This window comes from Anoplophora glabripennis, unplaced genomic scaffold (assembly GCF_000390285.2).
Source record: "Anoplophora glabripennis isolate ALB-LARVAE unplaced genomic scaffold, Agla_2.0 scaffold15, whole genome shotgun sequence".
NCBI lineage: Eukaryota > Metazoa > Arthropoda > Insecta > Coleoptera > Cerambycidae > Anoplophora > Anoplophora glabripennis.
In genome coordinates, this window is record NW_019416279.1 from 2,462,231 (window position 1) to 2,487,265 (window position 25,035).

The following is a 25,035-nucleotide window of genomic DNA, read 5'->3' on the forward strand; positions in this document are numbered from 1 at the left end:
TGTTATCAATTCTACAGTCATTTCAATCAAGTCAGTTCAATGATATCAGATTTATGAATTTACTTTCTGTCAAGTCGATTATACGAATGCCCTTTAATTGTTTAAATATATCACAGAACAAAATAAATTCTATTTACAAGCTATTTATTTATTATATTGGACAATCCAGTTATAAAAAATAATCTGTCTTATCTGCGGTACAGGTATCAAAAACGTATTGCTGTATGTCTTAAAATTCTTAGTCAAACAGCAAATAATTTTTTTATCAGTTCGAATAAAAATTAATAAAACGAACGGGTTACGAAATATGGCGAATTTTCAACGTCTAGGACGTAACATTTTTGAAAAATTGCCGTTCGAAGTTGTAGATCCCAAAGATGATGGTGAGCTTCCTAAAGTAACCGTGTGTAAGTATGTTTTTGTCTGTTTTCTGCACTTTAAACATCTCCAGCTTCATTATGCATTCCGATTTATTTCCGTACAAAAAATATAGATCGGAACAGCTCACATCAGCTCATTGTATACAGACTGTTACAAATAAATAAGTCAAACCATTAATTACAGATTATTTAGATGAAATTAACAGGACTTTCCATACGCCACTTTTCATTTGTCTTCTTTTTAAAAATAGAGAGGACAAAGCTTTTTTCGATTTTCTGTCTTTATTAGACGTTCCGAATAGAATGCGGTTAAAATTAGTGACATTATGACTGAATCACCTTGAGTACCGCCATAGTTTTTTGAAAAGTTACCCTAGTCGTGGTGGCGAGCAAAAAAACAATATGCTTTAAATGTGGGGTTCGCGGTGGTCACAAGTATAGTGTGGTACCTAACCGATTTTTGGTTCATAGTTGGTAAGAATTTCGTATTCGTCGGCCCCAAAAGGTACTTCATAATGAGTCCGTACAAGGAACTGGGACTAGACATATATAATTTTGAGGCCAGACCAGATGATGTCTACCTGGTTGGATATCAAAGATCAGGTAACTATTTCAGAGAATGCTGCTTGTGTTTATACAGACCAATTTTTGTCTAAATTGTATTTTCTTGGGGTAGGAACCACGCTTCACAGCGAAATGGTTTGGCTGATAGGAAACGATTTGGACTATGAAGAGGCCGCAAAGAATTTCATAATGTACAGGTTTTCGCATCTGGAGTAAGTGGAGACGGTTTGTAAAATTCTATAGGGAGTCTGTTAAAGAATGGGCCAAATTTCACTAGATTTTACGACGAAAATTAATGTTGTAACAAAAGCCGGCGCGCGTAGTAATTTATTTGTTAGTTCTCGGAACGGATCGGCCAAAAAGTAAAATATTTCAGTCAACACTAATTTATCGGAAAGTTAATGGTTTTCAAGTAGGCTTAACGTCGCCAAGACCGTCCTTCGGGGAAGGCTTCACGAAATTTAGCAATACTTTTTTAACAAGTTTACTTAAAGTCGGAGCCATGTGTTGAGTAGATATAAAAAGAAAAATCGATATTTCAAATAACGCGAGAAACGCATTCCAAAGAACGTAGGAATTCCAAGAATAAGTTGTTAGAATGTTGTGAGGAGAAGAAAGTAATAAGTAAAATAGCTGGTTTTTTGGCGGATTTTCCAAGTTATAAGGATATATTAAATGAGATCGACTAATCCGTCCCGTATCGCTACACGGAGTCACTAGAGGAAGATTAAGGTTATTTGTAAGTTTAGTCTCAAAATTATTTATATAAATGTAAGTCCAGTGAATTAGATAATTATTAATATGGCATAGTTATGCCAAAGGGTCCCGATATCTAGGGTTCCCGCCAGTAAGATAAGAACAGAAACGTCTGGACCCAAGAAATGGGCGTGTCGAAGCGAAGTGTCGAATTCAGGAGAGATCTACGAGAAAAAGTCAGTTCTTCCTTAGGTTCCACATTAAGCAGTCGACTTAGTTTTAGAGACTCGGGGAGTTTTTTCCAAATTTTGCTATGAATCTCGCGTTCCCTGAATTTCGGTACGCTGTCGCGTGTAAATAAATTAATTAATAATGTTGTTCGAGCCGTTGTGTCGTTATTTTGTTTGTTTGTTTTGTTTATTGTTATTAAAACCCTTCATGGTGTTTCCTTTTGTTTCTCTCAACTTTAGTGTCACCCTGTACAACCAGTCACTGGATTACATTCTACGTAAGCAATGGATGGTAAGTGCTTGAAATTCATTCTCTGAACATACAACATTTCTAAGTTCCCACGTATTAATTAAAAGGTAGTGATAATTATAAACTCCATTTCGAGAATTAGTAAACTCTTTTGCAATCCAGACTCGTTATGATACTGGTCATAATGGTAGATAGATAATTAAAGAAATAACCACTCAGATTACAAAATTAATGGTAATAATAATAATAATATCACACGCTCACAAAATGCACTAATATTTATTGACATGAAAATTTGACACAAGCCTACTTAGGAAAAAATAGCAATATCAGCGCCTGAAGGAAAATCACCACACATAACTCGGAAACCGATAAAGTTAGGCGACCTAAACAAGAGTACATTTTTTATGCAGATAGGAACGAACGATTTTTAACTTTCTTTAAGCATAGCTCTCAACAGATAAAAAGATATGTTTTGATTTACTTAAATAATACTAGCGCCCTCTAGGAGCAACGTTAAAATAAGGTTCAAATTCGCAATTCTCATACCAAAAAACTCAACACTACCAATTTTCACAGTCATGGTATCAAGACTTTCTCAATTATTGAGAAATTTCCGAATAAAATTTAAACCTTGAACACCCTGTATTTCTTAAACCAGCGACATTCGTATAAGGCATCATGAGCTCAAACATAATAATTTGCTGTCTAGTACCTCCAGCTTAGTGTTGACCCATTTTTTCTGACTCACCCTATATATTGACTTCTATTAATACATGTAATAAAAGCAAATAAAAAAATTATGTCACTTTGAAATTATTGAATACTGGTTCTACATTTTATGGCTTTTTTACTTCGAAATTGAAAATGTTTGCATTAATTATTTCCAGTTTGTTCATATCTCATCGTAAGGAACGAATCAAGGCAATTTCAGAAAAGGAAGACGCGACCGAAGAAATCTTAGACATTTCCAGAAAGTATCTAGAAATGTCTTTGACTGGACTGGCAGAAAGAAAGGGCAGAAGGTTTTTAAAATCTCATCTACCGCTCAGCCTCATGCCTCCGCATATGTTTGACGTTGGAGCCAAGGTACATGTCTGCTATTTTGTTTGTATTTTTGTAATCACCATTTTAGGTCATCTACTGCGCAAGGAATCCAAAAGACATGCTGGTGTCTTTTTTCCACGGTGCCGACTTCTTCTCACTGAAAAAACCAACCGATGAGTTTAAAGATTTTTTTGACGATTTTAAGAACGATTTAAGTAAGAGTATTTATGCGTTTATTTCAAATATACTTCACATATTTATTATTTCTTCTTTTAGTGTGGAACAGTCCATTTTTCGAACATGTAAAAGAAGCATGGGACAGAAGAAAAGACGAAAACTTCCTATTTCTTTTCTATGAAGACACCATAAAGGTGAGTACTATCACTAACTACATTGGAAATTCAAACATAATAGCCTTCTATGACTCCTGATTTAAATCGATTGTATCATTTTTTCAGGATAAACGTCAAACGATCTTGAAGGTAGCAAATTTCCTTGGCAAAAACTTGTCGGAAGGCCAAGTAGACGAGTTGGAGGATTATCTTGACTTTGAAAAGTTCAAAAATAACAAGTCGGTCAATCACGACCAAATGATCAAGATGGGGCTGGCTGTGGATAATGGCAAGTTTATGCGGCGAGGAAAACCTGGTGGTTGGAGGGAGATGTTTGATGAAGAAATGGAAAGGGAATTCAACGAACTGATGGAAGAGAAGCTGAAAGGAACAGACCTTAGATTTCCAGAGACATAAATTAAATAATCTTCACAAATTCGCTTCTCACTACAGCTATCTCGGTAACGGTAAGAGGTACGAAGTAGGTTAAGGACCGACATTATGCTTCTAAAAAATCAAGGCTAACGTGATTAGTTTTCGAAATATTTGAAAGAAACCGAAATTGTGGAAATCGGTTTTTGTTTCATTTTAACCTCGTTTGAGGTGATATTGAAAAAAGAAGAATACTTTCTCATGGCCACTTTTTGCCCTCTATCGAATGGCATAATCAATTTTTATATGTAACTATTCGTCTCTCCAGGACCATCATCAACTTCATTTTTTTAAATACAACCCTAGATATTTGATTACATTTTTTGCAAGTCTTCTTGACCCCCAATATTGTACTGCCTCAGCCCGAACCAGTTTCAGACGTTTTTGTCTCGAAAAATTCATCTTCAGTGCATTCGTTCCAAATTTATCTAAATTTTTTATTTAAATTTCTTTGTTTATTGAATTATCGTCCACTGTAAGTGTTGTTAGACGCCGTGAAATCCATCTAGTTATTTAAACTATTACCACCACGTGTTACAATAAAACATTTATTATTATTATTAACTATTACCATCACTTGATAACTTATCATATCTCAATAAGTAGTTGCGTCAAAATTAAAACATTATTACAATTTTAATTTTATTATGACCAATTAATTCTTAAAAATGCATAAGAACAACCAAAACGCCAACTGAATATTATTCTTTAAAAAAATCTCAGTAAGTGTTCAAAAACATTTTCATTTTGTCCAAGGTGGAAAATGAAGATCAGCGTAATATTATCGGAATTTATTATATCCGTAACCGCAACTGTGAAAGAGCACAGATGTGTGTACTGAAAAAAAAAAAAATCGGAATTTGTTTGAATTTTGAGCACTTGAGAAGCCTAGAAATAATTATGGATACGGGAATAAAACTCTAATAATGTTTTATTTTAATGCGTGGTGGTAATATTCAATAAACAAAGTAATCTAAATAAAAAATTTAGATAAATTTGTAATGAATACACTGAAGATGAATTTTCGAGACAAAACGTCTGAATCTGGTTCGGGCTGAGGCACTACAGTATTGGGGGTCATGAAGGCTTGCAAAAGATGTAATAAAATTTCCAGGAATAAATATAAAAATTGATTATGCTATTTCATACAGGGAAAAAAGTGGCCAAGAGAATGTGTTCTCCTTTTTTCTATATCACCTCAAACAAGGCCGAAATGAAACAAAAACGGATTTCCAAAATTTCGGTGTTTTTCAAATATTTCGAAAACTAATCATGTTAGCCTTGATTTTGTAGAGGCATAATGTTGGTCTTTGCCCCCATTTAAGCTACTTCGTAGCTCTTACTGTTTCCGAGATCCCTGTAGTGAGAAGGGTTCCGGGTTCTAATCATAAAAAATAAAAGCTATGAATTTTATTTTTTATGTTTAATTTTTTTTCAATGACAAGCTTAAATGTAAATTTAATGAGTGATTATAAATCATGTTATCTAAGTTGTTTGCGTTGGTATTAAAATAAAAGTTTTATGTGCCCAAAATTCTTAATCAAATGATAAATTTAATTTTTATATTTGTTCAGATAAAAAAAAATATTACATATGAATGAGATCGTTAAAAGTGCAAAATTAATGTAAGTGGAACAAACAGGTTATGAAACATGGCGAATTATCAACGACCTGAACGCAAAATCCTTAAAAAATTGCCCTTCGAGGTTGTGGATCCCAAAGAAGATGAATTTCCTAAATTCAACTTTTGTGAGTATTGTTTTATTAATTTAATTTTTTGCTGTCATTGTTGGTAGACCAAAATTGTCTCGCGATATTTTCAAAAGGAACAATAGACAAAAAAAAAAGATATATTTTTACAGGAAGTTTACGATTTTTTTATTCATACTTTAAATTTAGCCTATAGAATATAGAACTTATGCAAATTATTCAAATCTCACAAGTTGGGTAAACGTAGGTGAATGATACTGTTTTGTACCCAACATATCTATTTCATCAAAAAAATTAAGATAAATATAAATCGGATTCTCATAAGATTTGTAAAATTTCTTTACTTGGATCTCACATACTTCATAATATTCCAAAAAATAAGCACTTTAATTATAATATCGCACACAGGATGTTTCTGAAATAATTACGTACCTTCGGTAACAGATGACGTGAAAATAAACAATTTCCATTAAACAACCTGTAATCTAACGTGTCATGTCCTGAAAATTAGTCACGAATTATTACGCAAAACTTACGCCGACCTTCCATCGACCCACTTAATCAACTGATCAACTGTTTACAATTCAGTAACTAGGTCAAGTTCAGTGTGGTTATTCGTACGGCGCGGGCGCGGACGTGTCTTGCATGCTCTCGTCGACTGTAGACTTACTTTGTTTTATTTCAAGATGCCTTATTCAGATCAAGAATTAGTGGAAATAGTATTCATGTACAGGGAGTGCGAATATGATTTAAATACGACTTATCGTTTGTAGGTTGCTTAATTAATGTTGTCTATTTTCATGTCCTCTCTATTACCCCTTCCAAGAAACGCGTTCATTTCAGACACTCTCTATAAATAACATAATCAGAAACTGTGGTTTTGTCAGAATTTTTTTCTCAGTTTTAATCATTAAATATAGAGGTGTAGAGTTTACTTAGTGTCATTATTTCGACTTGTCACAGTGGCGTAACATTTATTATTTAAAGAGTTGCCAGAAATGAAGTTTGTGCGCCACTGGCTTTTTGTATTTATATGAAATTACACCAGCAGGTGGAGGTTCAGGTTAGTATTCTTGATCACTAATTAGAAAAAAATTACTTAACCAGACTTCGAAATATGCCCGTTAACTTTTGCAACTTCAACACCCCGTACAAAACTGACAAAACTTTATTCAAACTAAGCATCTTAATTCCCGTAGTAGTAACGTTGGGTTGGGCAACCTAACACCTCGTATAAAATGTCATAATCTTTCGTTTTACTATCCATCCTGAAAATATAGCGATTCAGTTTGAATTATTTAAAAAAAGTAAGTAGGAATATATTCCTATTTGTGGCGGAAAATCAAAAAGTATATAGGGTATAAATCTGAGCGTTGAAGTGGTTACCTATATTTTGCATTTAAAGCATCTTATGATAACGAATATATTTTGGTCCTTAGATGGTAAGAATTTTGTTTTCGTGGGTCCCAAGAGGTATTTTCAAACAGCTGCTTACAAGAAACTAGGTCTCGGCATTTACAATTTCGAAGCCAGGCCCGATGATGTCTATCTACTTGGACATGCAAGATCAGGTAATACCACAAAGTTTCTTGAAGCCAGTTTTTGATTAAGTCAAATTTATTCGTAGGAACTACGCTTTATGGTGAAATGATATGGTTGATAGGAAATGACTTGAACTATGAGGAATCTGCAAAGAATTTCATAACGTACAGATTTCCACATATCGAGTAAGTGGAGATAATTCGTTAGCACAAATAAGTAAATGAATCTCAAATAGTATTTTCACTTTATTTAGTATGTAATGTGAAAATTTCTTAACTCGAATGTTTTTTTACTTCGAAAATGTTATTATAATAATAGTTTTCAGTTTGTTCACATTTCATAGGAGGGAACAATTTAAGGAAATTTCGGAAAGTAAAAACGCGACAGGAGATGGTAGATATTTCCAGCAAGTACCTAGAAATGACTTTGGAGGGGCTAGCAGAAAGGAAGGGTAGGAGGTTCATAAAATCTCATCTACCTGTTAGTTTGATGCCTCCCCACATGTTTGAGGTTGGAGCCAAGGTACATAATTTGGGTTACTTTCTTTGCTTTTTGTTTAATAAGTATTTTGGTAATCGTCCTTTTAGGTCATCTACTGTGCAAGAAATCCAAAAGATATGCTAGTGTCTTATTTCTATGCCTTCGACTTCTTCTTAGTGAAAAATCTAACTGGTCGTTTCAAAGATTACTTTGATGATTTCAACAACGATTTAGGTAAGGATATAACCGTACTTTCCACTTAACAAATTTCCCAAATTTTTATTATTGCAAGCTTTACAAATGTATAATTTCTTTTAGCACTGAACTGTCCATATTTCGAACACGTGAAGGAAGCATGGGAAAAAAGAAACGACAAAAATTTTCTATTTCTCTTCTACGAAGATACGATGAAGGTGAATACTCTGCTAACCCGAAATTAAAAAATCAGGTAAATCTTCTCAGTCATCTGACTTAAATATCTTGTATTACATTTTCAGGACAAACGCAAGACAATCCGGATGATAGCCGACTTCCTAGGCAAAGATTTATCAGAAAACGAAATAGACAAGTTGGAAGACTACCTTAGCTTTGAGAAATTCAAAAACAACAAAACTGTCAATCATGTCCACATGACGAAGATAGGAATGGCCGATGATGTTGGCAAGTTTATGCGGAGGGGAAAGCCTGGTGGTTGGAGGGAGCTGATTGATGAAGAAATGGAAAGAGAATTCAATCGAGTGATGGAAGAGAAGCTGAAAGGAACAGATCTCAGATTTCCAGAGACGTAAAAGAAATAATCTTCCGTTATCATGAAAAATATACTATTTTAAATGTAATTTCAAAACACAAATAAATGTATAGACATTGAAATAAGACTATTTTATTTATAAATTCGTAATTATTCAAACAATCCATCATTTGCTTTTTTCACAAACAACAACGTTTCGATGACTATTTAATGTATAATTTCTTAGATGCAGCTTTTGATCATAAAAATTTTAATAAATACGTTTTGTTCAGAAACAGTCAGATTTACGAAAATGTCGATTATCAGTTTGTTATTATCTAATGAACAGCGATTTTACTATTTTATTTTGTCAATGGTGTATCATTTTTTATAAATACTGGTAACATTAATTTTCTATCTCCGAGTTCTAATCATAAAAAATAGAAGCTATGAATTTTATTTTTTGTGCTTTATTTATTTACAATGATAAGCTTAATGTAAATTTAATGAGTGATATCAATTATGTTATCTAAGTTGTTTGCGTTGGTATTCATCCCAGTATTAAAATAAAAGTTTTATGTGCACAAAATTCTTAAGCAAATGATAAATTAAATTTATCTGTTCAGATAAAGAATGTATTACATACGAGTTCGTTAAACGTACAAAATAAATGTAAGTAGAAGAAACATGTTATTAAACATGGCGACTTGTCAACAACCAGAACGCAAAATCTTTAAAAAATTGCCCTTCGAAGTAGTGGATCCCAAAGAAAATGAATTTCCTAAATTGAACCTTTGTGAGTATTTTTTTATTTATCTAACTTTGTTGTTCTCATTATGGGTAAACCAAAATTGTCTCGCAATATTTTCAAAAGGAAAAGAAGACAAAAAACAAAGGTATATTTTTACAGGACGTTTACGCTTTTTTTATTCATACTTTAAATTTAGACTATAGAATCAAATTATTCAAATTATTAACAATTATTCAAATCTCACAACATTTCTATTTCATCAAAAAAATTAATATAAATATAAATAGGATTCTCATATGATTTGTAAAACTTCTTTACTTGGATCTCATATACTTCATAATATTCTAAAAAACAAGCACTGTAACCATAGTATCGCACACAGGATATTTCTCAAATCAAGTCAAGTTCAGTGTGGTTATTTGTACGGCGTTGTCGCGGACATATCCTGCTTGCTCTCGTCGACTGTAAATTTACTTTGCTCTATCTCGAAATGCCTTATTCAAATCAAGAATTAGCGAAAATGATATTAATGTACACAGAGTGCGAATATGATTTAAATATGACTCGTCGTTCAAATCAAAATTGTCTATTTTTATGTCCTCTCTATCACCCCTTTCAAGAATCGCATTTATTTCAGAAACACCATTTATATAACTTATCGGAAACTGTGGTTTTGTAAGAATTTTTTTCTTAGATTTTAAGCATTAGATATAAAGGAGGGTTTAAAGTTTACTTAGTGTCCTTATTTCGACTTGACACAGTAGCGTAACATTTATTATTTTTAAAGGGTTACCAGAAATGAAGTTTGTGCGCCACTGGCTTTTTATATTTACATGACATTAAACCAATAGACGGAAGTTGGGGTTAGTATTCTCTATCGCTAATTAGAAAAAAAAAATTACTTAACCAGACTCCGAAATATGCCCGTTAACTTTTGCAACTTCAACACCTTGTACAAAATTGACAAAACTTTAGTAGTCAAATTATTAATTCTCGTAGTAGTATCTATTTGTAACGTTTGGTCGGTTAACTGAACATCTCGCATAAAAAGTCATAATTTTTCCTTGTACTTATTCATCCTGAAAATATAGCAATACAGTTTAGGACCAGTCTGTATGTTTAAAAAAAGTTAGAATCTAAAGAGCATATAATGTTATTTTTTTGATAATTTGCATTTAAAGCCTCTTGTGGTAACGAATATATTTTGGTCCTTAGATGGTAAGGATTTTGTTTTCGTGGGTCCCAAGAGGTACTTTCAAACAGGTGCTTACAAGGAACTAGGTCTCGGCATTTACAACTTCGAAGCCAGGCCCGATGATGTCTACCTACTTGGACATGCAAGATCAGGTAATACCACAAAGTTTCTTGAAGCCAGTTTTTGATTGAGTCAAATTTATCCGTAGGAACTACGCTTCATGGTGAAATGATATGGCTGATAGGAAATGACTTGAACTATGAAGAGGCTGCAAAGAATTTCATAATGTACAGATTTCCACATATAGAGTAAGTTGAGATAATTCGTTAGCACAAATAAGTAAATGAATCTCATTTTTTTTAATGCGAAATTAAGATTGTGATAATTGTTTTCAGTTTGTTCACATTTCATAGCAGGGAACGAATTAAGGAAATTTCAGAAAGTGAAGACGCTACAGAAGAGATGGTAGATATTTCCGGCAAGTACCTAGAAATGACTTTGGAGGGGCTAGCAGAAAGGAAGGGTAGGAGGTTCATAAAATCTCATCTACCTCTTAGTTTGATGCCTCCCCACATGTTTGAGGTTGGAGCTAAGGTACATGATTTGGGTTACTTTCTTTGCTTTTTATTGAATAAGCATTTTGGCAATCATTATTTTAGGTCATCTACTGTGCAAGAAATCCAAAAGATATGCTAGTTTCTTATTTCCATTCTTTCGACTTCTTCTTAATGAAAAATGCAACTGATGGTTTTAAAGACTACTTTGATGATTTCAACAATGATTTAAGTAAGAGTATTTGTATAACCGTACTTCCTACGTTACAAATTTTCACAAATATATAATTTCTTTTAGCATGGAACTGTCCATATTTCGAACACGTCAAGGAAGCATGGGAAAGAAGAAACGACAAAAATTTTCTATTTCTCTTCTACGAAGATACCATGAAGGTGAATTCTTCTAGTACACTACAAATTAAAAAAACAGTGGAAAAAATATTAAGTGGTCTACTCACTCACCTTATTTAAATACCTTGTATTAAATTTTCAGGACAAACGCCAGACAATCCGGAAGATAGCCGACTTCCTAGGCAAAGACTTATCAGAAAACGAAATAGACAAGTTGGAAGACTACCTTAGCTTTGAGAAATTCAAAAACAACAAAACTGTCAATCATGTCCACATGACGAAGATAGGAATGGCCGAGGATGTTAGCAGGTTTATTCGGAGAGGAAAGCCTGGTGGTTGGAGGGAGCTGATTGATGAAGAAATGGAAAGAGAATTCAATCAAGTGATGGAGGAGAAGCTAAAGGGAACAGATCTTAGGTTTCCAGAAACATAAAATCAATTTCATTGTAATAGAATAATAATAACGAAACTAAATGCCTTCTTGTACAAATGTTAGTGAAAATAGACTAGAAATAAATACTGCATTTCTTTTGCACTCTTGAATATTATATTAACGAATTATTTATATCTTTGTGAGTATTTTTTAATCCTGCCTATATTTATAAAAACATTTCCAGTTTCATATGAAGGAAGAAGCAAGCATTCTGTCACAAATAAAACGTATGAAGTCCATTTTTTGCGTTTTATTTTTTAAAATCCCTTTTACTGTCAATAAAGGAAATGATGCGCATATTGTTTATCAACTTGAATATATCTTAATTTTTTTAATAGATCAGAGACCAAAATAAATCCTCTTGGCTCTAAACTGTTTATAGAAACAGCAAAAACAATACAATTATGTTATCTCAGTTAATTGTGCTGCATATATTCAGGTATTTCCATGTCCCAAAACTCTTAAGCAAATAGTACCTAAATTATTTTTTTATTATCAGTTAAGGTAAAAAAAATATACTACATATGAATCCATTGAACGCACAAAAGTGAAACAAGAACCGGTTATGAAACATGGCGAGCTATCAGCGACCAGAACGCAAGATCTTTGAAAAACTACCTTTCGAAGTTGTAGATCCCAAAGACGAATTTCCTAAAGTGAACATTTGTGAGTATTTTTTTATTTCTCTAGTTTTTCTCGACTTGTTGTGGATAGTCCAAAATCGTCTTGCGATATTTTCAGAAAGAACAGAACATAAAAAATAAAGATACGTTTTTACGAAAATTTCCAAGAGGGGCGGTGTCCCAGAGCTCCCTCCCCCTCGCACCAGCCGCCGTTGCTTCCATATCATTAATATCTGGAGTGATTTTGCACCACTTCAATTCTCTTTATCAAAAAAATACTATTGTATTAAAGTCATAAATTACTAAGCTGCCAAATGGTTTCTACACAGCTTTGTTTTAGAGACAATAATTTAGGTGTCGATTAAAGGAATTGGAACTGATCGGACGTATAGATTGCCATAACCTACATATATTGCATGTTATAAATATGTAAGTAAGTATAGGCAACACTTTTTTATTTAATCAAATATTAATCGAGACTCAATATATTATTGTTTTTAAATACTGTAATCAAACCACTGCATATAAACATAATTTTCATCAAAATAGCCGGATGACCTAATGGAAACGATGGGAAATAGAAAAAGACAACGCACGACACCCATAGAATGGGGCGGGGTCTGTCAATAATGAGGATATTTATTCCGATTTAGCTATGTACGAGTTTATCTGTAGACTTTATTTAACGGGTACCTATATTTGAGTGAAAGTACTCAGTTTTAGTTTTCCCAGAAATAAAGTTGGTGTGCCACTGGCTTTTTGTATTTGCATGACATTAAACCAGTAGATGGAAGTTCAGGTTAGTATTCTCCATTACCAAAAAAAAAAATCCAGGTTTCGAAATAAGCCCGTTACCTTTTTTAACCGCAACACTGTACAAAACTGCCAACATTTTATTCGAACTACCACCAATTTTAATTCGCGTAGTGGAATCTATTTATGACGCTTGGTCGGTTAATTTAACAACCCGTATAAAAAGTATCCTAATCTTTCGTTGCACTAACCATCCTCAAAATATAGGGATACATGTTAGGACTAGTCTATTTAAAAAAGTAGTATTTTTTAAAAATATATTTCTGGTTGTGGCGCAAAACCAAAAAGTGTATAGAGTATAAATCGGGGCGTTGAATTGGTCATAACTTGCATTTAAAGTGTCTTAACGAATATATTTTGGTCCTTAGATGGTAAGGATTTTGTTTTCGTGGGTCCCAAGAAGTATTTTCAATCAGCTGCTTACAAGGAACTAGGTCTCGGCATTTACAACTTCGAAGCCAGGCCCGATGATGTCTACCTAGTTGGACATGGAAGATCAGGTAATACCACACAGTTTCTTGAAGCCAGTTTTTGACAAAGTCAAATTTATCCGTAGGAACTACGCTTCATGGTGAAATGATATGGCTAATAGGAAACGATTTGAACTATGAAGAGGCGGCAAAAAATTTCATAATGTACAGATTTCCACATATAGAGTAAGTGGAGATAATTGGTTAGCACAAATAAGTAAATGAATCTCAAATAGTACTTTCACTTTATTTAGTATGTAATGTTTACTTAACGCGAATGTTTCTTTTTACTTCGAAAATAAGATAAAAATAATTGTTTTCAGTTTGTTCACATTTCATAGCAGGGAACGAATTAAGGAAATTTCAGAAAGTAAAGACGCGACAGAAGAAATGGTAGATATTTCTAGCAAGTACCTAGAAATGACTTCGGAAGGACTGGCAGAAAGGAAGGGTAGAAGGTTCATAAAATCTCATCTACCTCTTAGCTTAATGCCCCCACATATGTTTGAGGTTGGGGCCAAGGTACATGATTTGAGTTACTTTCTTTGTTTTTGTTTAATGAGTATTTTGGCAATCGTCCTTTTAGGTTATCTACTGTGCAAGAAATCCAAAAGATATGCTAGTATCTTTATTCCATGCTTTCGATTTCTTCCTAGTAAAAAATCTAACTGATAGTTTTAAAGATTGCTTTGACGACTTCAACAACGATTTAAGTAAGGGTATTTGTATAACTGTACTTCCCATGTTACAAATTTTCTCAAATGTATAATTTCTCTTAGCATTGAACTGTCCATATTTCGAACACGTGAAGGAAGCATGGGAAAGAAGAAACGACAAAAATTTTCTATTTCTTTTCTACGAAGATACCATGAAGGTGAATTCTTCTAGTACACTACAAATTAAAAAAACAGTGGAAAAAATATTAAGTGGTCTACTCACTCACCTGATTTAAACACCTTGTATTAAATTTTCAGGATAAACGCCAGACAATCCGGAAGATAGCCGACTTCCTTGGCAAAGACTTATCAGAAAACGAAATAGACAAGTTGGAAGACTACCTTAGCTTTGAGAAATTCAAAAACAACAAGACTGTCAATCATGTCCACATGACGAAGATAGGAATGGCCGAGGATGTTAGCAAGTTTATTCGGAGAGGAAAGCCTGGTGGTTGGAGGGAGCTGATTGATGAAGAAATGGAAAGAGAATTCAATCGAGTGATGGAGGAGAAGCTGAAAGGAACAGATCTTAAGTTTCCAGAAACATAAAATCAATAACCTCTCGTTGTAGTAGAAAAGATACAATAGACAAAATTAAATGACATTTTGTACATAATTTCAAAATGTAAATGAATATAGTCTTATTAAAATAAAGACTGTATTGTAAACCTCTGATTTTTGGGGAAAAAAATTTAAAAAAGTTTATTCTCTATAGCAAATTATTTTTTGCACTTTCAATTTTATGTTCAGGATTTATTTGTTCAAATGTTTTATTATTTTATTCTATTCTTCTATTCTCTATTCTTTTATTGTATTTATTTTTTCCAATGCTCCTTGTATTATATTTTTAGTCTAGGAAAGTTAGACATAAAAAGACGGAATATCTCAATGAAGATGCTTTTTTCCGAAAAAAAGTTTCAAATAAAAGTTGTCTAATATTAAGTTTTCTACAAAATTGCTCATATGAAAAATTTCGATTTTCCAAATAGTTTTCCCTTATATTTTTGAAATAAAGTACAGATTACGTGAAAATTAATGTTTTGGATCTAAAATAATTGTCAATTCATTTTTAAATAATAAAAGTGAATTAGAAAAAAAAAATTGTGGAAAATCTTATAGTTTTCCGAGGTTTGAATTTTTATTAATATCATTTTATATGTTTTCAAGGGTGTACATTACTAATAGTTTCCAAAAAAAAATCTGTTTCCTTTGAAATGTTTTTTGCGACAGCGATGAGGCAGTTTTACATAAGAAACCTTGATATGCAAGTCCATAATGGATTGTTAAAAATAATAAATAAAAAAAGTTGTTTTTTAATTATAAATAAACAAATAAAAATATATCGATATATTTTTTTTATTATATCTTTGCAGCTCCAGAAATTTCCTTTCCTATTGTCATAAAATTTATATTTTTTAAAATCCAAAGTAAAAAATAAATTTCAAAGAAAACAGATTTTTCTGGAAAATAGTAAAAAGCGCATAATTAATTCGTAAGGAACACCCTCGAAAACCTATAAAATGATACGTATGAAGCTCATAAATATTCAAACCTCGGAAAACTATATAAGATTTTCCAATAATTATCCGCAATTTTCTTTTCCCTACTTCACCTTTGGTAATTTATAAATGAATTGACCATTATTTTGTCTCCAAAACATTAATTTTCACATAATCTGTACTTCGTTTAAAAAATATACGGGTAAATTATTAGGAAAATCGAAATTTTTCGTAGGAGCAATTTTGTAGGAAATTTAATTTTGAACAACTTTTATGTGAAACTTTTTTTTGGAAAAATACATCTTAACTGAGATATTGGCAATTTTTGTTCAAAAAACGCGAAAAATCATATACAGGGTGTCCCGAAATTCATGCAACAAAATTTGGTCACAGATTTTTAAGACAAATTTAGGGGACCCGCATTTTTAATTTTTGTCAAATGGCCCCCTCTTTCGGAGTTACAGCCCCCTGAAGTCCGCCCCTAAGAATAATCTATTTTTTATATCTCAGAACCCTGTTGTACGAGAATCACTAAATTTGGTCCACAGGGGTTTTATGACATTTGGAATCAGATGGTGCTACGTTTTTTGGCGGGGAACCCCCTTAAGACAATTTTTCGTGGGCCCCCTTGTCTTTGGAGCCAAAAAAATTTGGTCGCATATTTAAATTTCTTAAATATTATCAGTCCACTAGAAAGCCATTAAATATAGAAACTTTTTGTCTCTTTATACTTTTTTCGTAAAACGCAATGTTTTCGAGAAAAATGTCAAAATGTGTTCGAATGCATATCGTGATTCGTCATTTTCCTCAAAAACATTGCGTTTACGAAACAAATATCAAGAGACAAAAAAGTTTCTAAATTCAATGGCTTTCTAGCTGACTAATAATTAAAAAATCAAATTTGCGACCAAATTTTTCTGGTTCCAAAGACAAGGGGGCCCACGAAAAAGTGTCTTAAGGGTGTTTTTCGCCAAAAAGCGTAGAACTGTGAGATTCCACATGTCATAAAATCCCTGTGTACCAAATTTAGTGATTTTCGTACAACAGGGTTCTGAGATATAAAAAAAAGATTATTCTTAGGGGCGGACTTAAGGGGGCTGTAATTCCGAAAGAGGAGGCCACTTGGGAAAAAGAAAAAATACGAGTCCCCTAAATTTGTCTTAAGAATCTATGACCAAATTTTGGCGCATGAATTTCGGGACACCCTGTATACAGGATGATTTCACTTTAAATACAAAAGCTGCCGGAATAGATTAGTTGCCAAAAAATAAGTAGAGTTTGTACTATACTCATTTCCTGGGGGGCGTGGTATTCGAGATACAGGGTGTTCAAGTTTCCAAAAAAAAAATAATATTTTCGGTCATATCTTCATATTACGCTGAACGATTTAAATGAACTTTTTTACAGCGTATTCACGTAATAAGACCTTTTATTGAATGTAGTATTAACCTCGTGGCATTAACCAGTTGCGTGCTACTGAAGGTGCTGGTCCGTTTTCCCAAGAAAAAAAACGCCACTGGCAGTTTCTTGTAGAAATAATGTTAAATTCGGGTACTGTTACGTCATATGAATGAAAAGTGATTTTTGGTATTTTTTAATAGTAGCCGCCGTTTAGGAGATAAATTACCTACTTATTTTGTGACCATTTTACGCAAATTTAATCTTTACTCATACTTGTTTAAAATCCATCAGCAAATATTGAATCTTTTGTATGCATTATCAGTTAGTAAACTTTGCGTTATTCTCGTTTTACAATTAGTATTATAACTAGCTTTGTTTATTTATTTCTGAAGCTGGAGGAAAATTGTAATCTCCTCAGAGAAAATCAAGTCGTGATAAATTCCACTATAAATAGATTAGAAGGTGTTAAAAGTGTAACGATGCGGAAGGACTTCGTTTTGAATAATTGTTACTCGTTACTTAATTACTTTTCGACCTATTTGCTAATGTTATTTTATTATTTAGTTGTGATATTTTTTCCAGAAATAAAATTATTTCTATAAAAAACCGCTAGTGGCATATTTTTTTCTTATGGAAATGGAACGGCACCTCCAGTAGCACGCCACTTGTTAGAGCCACAAGGTTAATAATACATTCAATAAAAAAAGGTTTATTCAAAATACGGTGTAGTAAATTTCATTCAATTTCGTCACCGCATTATGAAGATATAACAGAAAATAAAAATTTTTGTAAACTTTAACACCCTGTATCTCGAATACCGAGTCCCCCCAGGAAAAAAGTTTATAGAGCAAACTCTACTTATTTTTTTGTAATGAATCTAGTCCTGCAGTTTCTGTGTTTAAAGTGAAATCACCCGGTATATGTCTATATTTCAAAACGATGTATGTTGCTCATGGTTGGGTATGTGACATATGTTCTCTGACCTCAAAACCTACACTTTTCTATAAAAAAGTCCCAAAGTAAAAAAGTTCTCCCAATTTTTCCTTATTTTCCTGGACTATTACATAACATTCATATTTAATTAAAATACAAAATATCACCAACCTGTACAGAAGTGCGGTTCGTCCGATTCATCGCCGCAGTCGTCGTTGCCGTCGCAGTAGCCATTCAGACGGATGCATTGGCCATTCCTGCAGGGGAACTCGCTGATCCTACACGCCGGACCAAAACTGGCCTCTTGCAGAAAGCCCAGCAAGAGCACAGCGGCTGGTACCGACCACAGCCACATCCTGAAGAGGAAATAATAGATTAGACAATTCTATAACAACATTTTCCTTGAAATTATGCTTTATACTACATAACTTAATATACAGGGTGTCTAGAAATTAACGCGTACTACCATGGCAAGCTGCGTCCCGAGGTAATGGACCAAAATTCATGGGTAGATTCCGAAGCAAAAATATTGCCATTTAGCCAAACTTACCTTAGTCCAAAAGTTGATAGTTAAAGAGATACAGGGTGTTAAATGTAAAATATTAATTTAGTTTATTTCCATTTATTTCTTAATAAATGCAAATATCTACACAAAATTTTGGGGGTTTGGGATTCTTTGGGTAGAGGAATTGAAATTTGTTCACATTTTGGTTATAGTTCATAGAGGGCGCCAGCTGCCGTAGATTGAATGTGTTGGAAACGACATAACTTTCTTGTACTTTAAGGTATCTCATCTTTGGTATCAAATTCATATTTTCCAATCTTTTTTACACAAAAAAGATAGACTTTATGAAAGTACCTGTCTCGCACCGTTTCCGAGATATTTGGCTTTGAAACTTCCAATGTTAATAGATAGTTGAAATAATTAAAATAATTTAGAACTGTTAGAAACAAGGGTTTATTTAGAGTTAAAAATTGTAATGAACAGTGAAATAGTAAACATTAGTAAAAAATATGCCTTTTTGACAATAACTGCTCAAAATGTCCACCTCAAACTTCAATACATTTATCAACGCGTTTATTAAAAGATTGTCTTATTTTAAAGTATAAATCCTTAACACGAAATGACTTTGCAGCATTTAAAACCTGCTGCTAAAGTTCTTCTCAAGTGTTTATAGTTTCTCCATAGACAACTGATTTCATGTAACTCCAAAAACGAAAATCTCGGCATTCTATCTCACATTTATATATACGAGTATACAATTTAAATTGTAAGCTAAGATGTAAGTTTAATTAGATACAAATAATACTTAATAGAAATTAGCATACAAATGACAGCAATAAGACAAGTGGAAGACGTCAATTATTTGATTTTCGTCCAAATCCTACTTAAGAAACTTTACGGCTAAATTACTAATACCTGTAGGTACTTAATTGTAATTGAATGCAACAGCATTGGAAGTTTCAAAGCCAAATATCTCGAAAACGATGAGAAATAGCTACTTTAATAAAGTATACCTTTTTTGTGTAAAAAAAAGTTGAAAAATAAGAATTTGAGATGAGATACCTTAAAGTAAAAAAAAGTTACGTCATTTTTAACACATTCAATCTACCGCAGCTAGCGCCCTCTATGAACTTTAACCAAAATGTGAACAGATTACAATTCCTCTACTCAAAGAAATCCAATGCCCAAAATTTTGTGAGGATATTTGCATTTGTTAAGGAATAAATTAAAAAAACTGAAAAAATATTTTACATTTAACACCCTTTATGTCTTTAACTATCAACTTTTGGACTAAGGTAAGTTCGGCTAAATCGCAATATTTTTGCTTGGGGAATCTACCCATGAATTTTGGCCCATTACCTCGGGACCACCCTGTATTGATTAGGTAAAAATACAATTCACATGGTCAGCATTTTTCATATCTCTGTTCCAAAATTTTTAGGATTTTATTTATATATTTATTTGAACTGAACTTTTAAGCTTAATATCTTTGAAATAAATTAAGAATAAATAACTTGTCGACATTATTTCTTTCATCTCACAAGGAAGTTTCCGTTTTGTGGTGATTCTAAAGAGTAGTTTTTAACCTTCTCCTTCAGAAAAAGAAACCAAAAAATTAAACTAAATCAAATCAGCGCGATCAACTTTTGGGCTAAGGTAAGTTCGGCTAAATCGCAATATTTTTGCTTGGGGAATGTACCCATGAATTTTGGCCCATTACCTCGGGACCACCCTGTATTGATTAGGTAAAAATACAATTCACATGGTCAGCATTTTTCATATCTCTGTTCCAAAATTTTTAGGATTTTATTTATATATTTATTTGAACTGAACTTTTAAGCTTAATATCTTTGAAATAAATTAAGAATAAATAACTTGTCGACATTATTTCTTTCATCTCACAAGGAAGTTTCCGTTTTGTGGTGATTCTAAAGAGTAGTTTTTAACCTTCTCCTTCAGAAAAAGAAACCAAAAAATTAAACTAAATCAAATCAGCGCGATAGCAACTATTTAAACTACTGGCAACGCCAACCAAGTAATAACGATGCTCTACCCAAGAACCGAATNAAGTTTCCGTTTTGTGGTGATTCTAAAGAGTAGTTTTTAACCTTCTCCTTCAGAAAAAGAAACCAAAAAATTAAACTAAATCAAATCAGCGCGATAGCAACTATTTAAACTACTGGCAACGCCAACCACGCAATAACGATGCTCTACCCAAGGACCGAATCAACTGATTGATTCCGCTTACCGCCGCTAACCCCCGCGCTGCGTCCGGGGCCTTCAAAACTCCGGCAAGTAAATTAATCACCCCCACCCTCCCAGCCGTTCTATCAAAGATTAACCGCGCGACTTAGGCGCGACTTTCATCTCACGGGGTTGGGAGTAGCCCGAGCTTTTCTAAGCCGGCTGAAAAATTACCCTCGAACTTCAAAGCCAACAAAGAACGTTGTGGCGAGTCTGATGGCGATCTGCAGGTGGGGAGGGGGGACCGCGCTTTGAGTAATGGCCCGGGGGGTGAGGGGAAGCGGTGTATACAGTTTTAAGTTCCTAAACTATAGAAAAATTTAATAGAAATGTCAAAATTTTGGACAAAGTTTATGAAATGTCTACGACTCTTCTACAGGGTGTTGCAGAAATGAGGGAGATAAAACATTAAAAAGTAAGACGGTTTTTCAAATGGAACATGGACCTCTCTTCTTTTATTTTTGAGAAGCATTTTGTAAAATCAAATTTTAGCCATATATTCTTCAAAATACTATAAAATGTTTAATTTGGTATATACGAGTACATATAAGTTTTTGAATGTCCTTAATTTGTTAATCTCTGGTACTGGGTACCATTTGTTTTGGTGTCATTTTACGACATAACATTTGTGACAAAATTTTTATATGTATATGCATGTCTTGTATTACAATGTAATTTTTCATTTTGTATGAAAAAGATAATCTAACGACGTACCATTTTTGAGAAAAGTGCACATAATTTTCTCAAAATCAACCAGCTTCTGTCCTTAATATACAAAGAGTATGTAAAAAAATGGGTAATACTATATGGGTATCTTCCTTAGATGAAAATAACCCGATTTATATCAATTTACCTTGTACAATTATGCTTTATTAAAAACTTACGGGTCTTAACAAAAATAAAATAACGTTTTTAAGGGTTTGTAACTTTTTAAGGAAGGAAAATTGCACCAGGTGACTTTCATAGGAAAAAATAGTCTTGTTTGGATATTGCCATACTGAAAAAACAATAAATAAAAATATAACAAACGCTTCTGGCAAACTGATTAAATTATTACGCTGCTTTTAGTTGGATGAGAATTGATAGTATTGAAGTTGAGGGAGAACGTCATGTTTTCCAACCCTTTAACCTCAAAAATCTCAAAAATAACGCGTTAAAAAATATTTAATTTTACAGTACTTTTAGCTGTCGAAATTTTCCGTAAAGTCGTTTTTGGATCGTCTTAATAGCTTCAATATTAAGGAAGTTATCGTTACAAAACCAACGGTACCTTACTGCTTCAATATTCGGCATGTCAATATTTTGCTTATCCACAACTTTGGAGCAATCTATATGCAGAATACCTTCACTTTTTCCCTTTAATCTTTTAATAATTCTACTTATCAACTTTAAATGTATAAAATTGTTTTTATTTGTATAATGAAGGGATTGTTAAGAAACCCAGTGATCAGATAAACACCATAAGAGGGCATAATTTATTTGAAATAATTTAAAAGCCATTTTTTTATTTTTTTCATTGGGTGTGGTTTTTAAGGGTTAAAACAATGCGATAAATTGTAAATGGTATTATAAACAGGTAAAAGAATTTAATTTATTCTGTTTGTACTATCAAATCATTTCAAACTGTTAAAAAACATTTTTTTTTATATTTTGTTATTAGTTTTTTTAAGGGTTGCAATATTGTAATAATTTTTTTATAATACCATAAACTATTGAAAATATTGCTATCTATAATATATCCGCTATAAAAATATTTTAAGGTCAAAGAAACTATTAATTTTACATTTTTATCATTAAGGGTGGTTTTTAAGGGTTGACTTTATAAAAATAACGTCAATTATAACCCACAATATATAACAATACTTATTCTATATATTAACATATGATTTTAGTCTATATAACATCTATTTTTATATTTATTCAGTGTTTTAGCATAAGGGGTGGCTGTCATCCCCTAAAAATAAGAAGCGCATATCAACCATATATAACTTTCCATTTCTTTCTTAAAAAAATGCCTAATATGTTTTTTTAATTTTTGAAGGTCTTTTCTTAATGATAGTAAGCCGTAGAAAAAATCAAATATCAAAAAATATATCAAAAAGTACTACCCACTATCACATAAAAAAAAAGAATTTTGAAAATCGGTCAACGCCATGGAGGTGTTCCGTGAAACACACTGTAAGTAGCTTTATTTTCTGTTTCTAGTTTCATTTTGAATTTGCTAGTCACTAAAACTGTTAATGCAGGAGTGGTTTTAAAAGTTTAGCTCGAGATTTAGGTATTATTATAAAGTTCTACCCCGCATGCAGAAATCTGTTCTGCTTGTGTAGCTGGCCGCCGACCTTTCGGGTTTAATTAAATATTGAACTTTTACTAAAATTTGATTGAACTCAATTATAAAATTAATTGGAGTTTTAAAAAGTTGGTCGAACATCCATTTTTAATTTATATTAAATATGAGAAGGGAAAAAACTGAATACTATATGATTCCCAATTCAAAGTTATCAGCGCGAGAGAATGATTATTGATTACTGTAAAAAAAATAAAAAAATGATGGAGTGAAATAAATTGACAGGCGTATCAATGTTTTTATGGTCACAGAAAGTGTAATAAGAAATAATTGGTCAAATATCGCATACTTTATCTGATCTTACCTTCTCCTTGTGCTATAGGATGTGATATATCTTAAATGTCATTGCTATGAATAATCTTAACTGTTTACTAGATACTGTGGGTGTAATTAAATGCTAGACGGGACATGTAGTCCGCAGAGTAGTTGATTCCTACAACTGTTTAAGAAAAAACGTTACTCTGTATTATTACAACATATTGTAATACAATGAGATGGGGCAAAAATTTTAAAATATCAAAGAGAAAGGCAAATTTGGGAAAATAAAATTGGTAAAATTGATTTTAAAGAAATAAATTATAAGTTGAATAAGTGTGACCAATAGGAGTACAGTAGATGGTTGAAATTGAGAAATAAAAGATAAAATAAAGAAAAATTGGTATATGATCAATTAAAAATTTTCGTAAAAAATGAATTTCAAACAAAATTTAAAGAAATATAAGGTAATAAAGTATTTTCGAAATTGAACATGTGATTGGTAATAAAAATTTGGATGACTAGAATTAGGAAGTGATTTAAAAAAAACATAGTGGGACATGAAAAGAAAAAGAGTGAGGTAACTAAGAAAGAAACATTATAAATTAGGGGAGCTGATAGCTAAAGTTTTGAAAATAAAATTTTTACTTTAAAAGGAAGATAATTTGATTGCCAGAAAGAAACAAATGCATTCAATAAAGAAAAACCATTTATAAGAAGGAGTAGAAGAAAACAGTCTCAAGAACAAATTAATTGAAGATTATGGATAATAGAAACTTAGTAAGTCCAATAGCGAAACAAGGTTAACTGTTATAGAGTATTACCCAGTATCGAGTCTATACAAATCTAATCCAAGTCACCGACAGGGAATAGTAATATAGAAATATCAGCAAGAAGACAAACAACAAGGAGTTGAAGTCAGGAACAGAAGTTGTGCTAATAGGTACAGGAAAAAATAGAGGAGATAAAGGACCAAAAAGAAAAGAAATTAGTGTATTAGACAGTGGTAAAGAGGTATGAACCCCTAATACAATACAGACTTGTGTTAAATTTAGTATTTAAATCATCACCAATCACATAATTTTTTTATTTTAATTTGAAATATAGTGAATCCGAATAATTAAATGTATTGGAAATTATTTTTACGAGAAATAGAATAACTGTGTTCAGTTAAAATTCAAATATAATCTTTGTGTCTTTTCCTTCTCAAAATTAAGTATATAAATTCATTAGTGAGTATAATATTTTAAAATCAAAATACTAATCTTCTCAGAACCTTACCCTGAGGTAACACTACTCATATTAGATTAAAAGTTGCATGAATCTTAAATTATTTTATTTTTTTTTTCTCAAACAAAGACTTTCTCTATAAACATAACAAACAAAATTTGAATTAAATTACAAACTATATGCTCATGTGAACTGGCGCCCAGACAATAAAGAAGAAAAATAGGATCCAAAGAAGGAGAAGCGAAGCAGAATAAGTAAATACAGGAAAGAAAATTAATTTTTCGAGATACCGGGTGTTGAAATTAAAAAAGTAACACGTTTT

General features: G+C 32.3%; 4 protein-coding genes across 4 annotated transcripts in view; 3 read left to right on the forward strand and 1 right to left on the reverse strand.

Annotated features, from left to right (window-relative positions):
• LOC108905141 overlaps nt 1-25,035 on the reverse strand; it is a 164,828-nt gene that overhangs the window by 136,465 nt on the left and 3,328 nt on the right. The window contains exons 2-3 of the mRNA XM_018707921.1: nt 21,053-21,186; nt 18,301-18,485 (exon numbers count right to left, since the gene is read on the reverse strand). Of these exons, the coding sequence (XP_018563437.1) occupies nt 18,301-18,485; nt 21,053-21,186 (319 nt within the window). The remainder of the gene's footprint in view (nt 1-18,300; nt 18,486-21,052; nt 21,187-25,035) is intronic.
• LOC108905420 (estrogen sulfotransferase-like) lies at nt 5,500-8,511 on the forward strand. Its single transcript, XM_018708258.2, has 7 exons — nt 5,500-5,680; nt 7,081-7,212; nt 7,269-7,368; nt 7,543-7,705; nt 7,771-7,897; nt 7,982-8,076; nt 8,161-8,511. Exons 1-7 carry the CDS (start codon nt 5,584-5,586, stop codon nt 8,449-8,451), a joined length of 1,005 nt encoding a protein of 334 aa, XP_018563774.1. The 5' UTR covers nt 5,500-5,583; the 3' UTR covers nt 8,452-8,511.
• On the forward strand, nt 9,039-11,913 carry LOC108905372 (estrogen sulfotransferase-like). The gene is made up of 7 exons (XM_018708206.1): nt 9,039-9,186; nt 10,357-10,488; nt 10,545-10,644; nt 10,732-10,930; nt 10,996-11,122; nt 11,189-11,283; nt 11,384-11,913. The coding sequence occupies exons 1-7, from the start codon at nt 9,078-9,080 to the stop codon at nt 11,672-11,674; spliced, it is 1,053 nt and encodes a 350-aa protein (XP_018563722.1). The 5' UTR covers nt 9,039-9,077; the 3' UTR covers nt 11,675-11,913.
• On the forward strand, nt 12,223-14,923 carry LOC108905402 (estrogen sulfotransferase-like). Its single transcript, XM_018708242.1, has 7 exons — nt 12,223-12,340; nt 13,479-13,610; nt 13,667-13,766; nt 13,904-14,102; nt 14,167-14,293; nt 14,360-14,454; nt 14,555-14,923. The coding sequence occupies exons 1-7, from the start codon at nt 12,247-12,249 to the stop codon at nt 14,843-14,845; spliced, it is 1,038 nt and encodes a 345-aa protein (XP_018563758.1). The 5' UTR covers nt 12,223-12,246; the 3' UTR covers nt 14,846-14,923.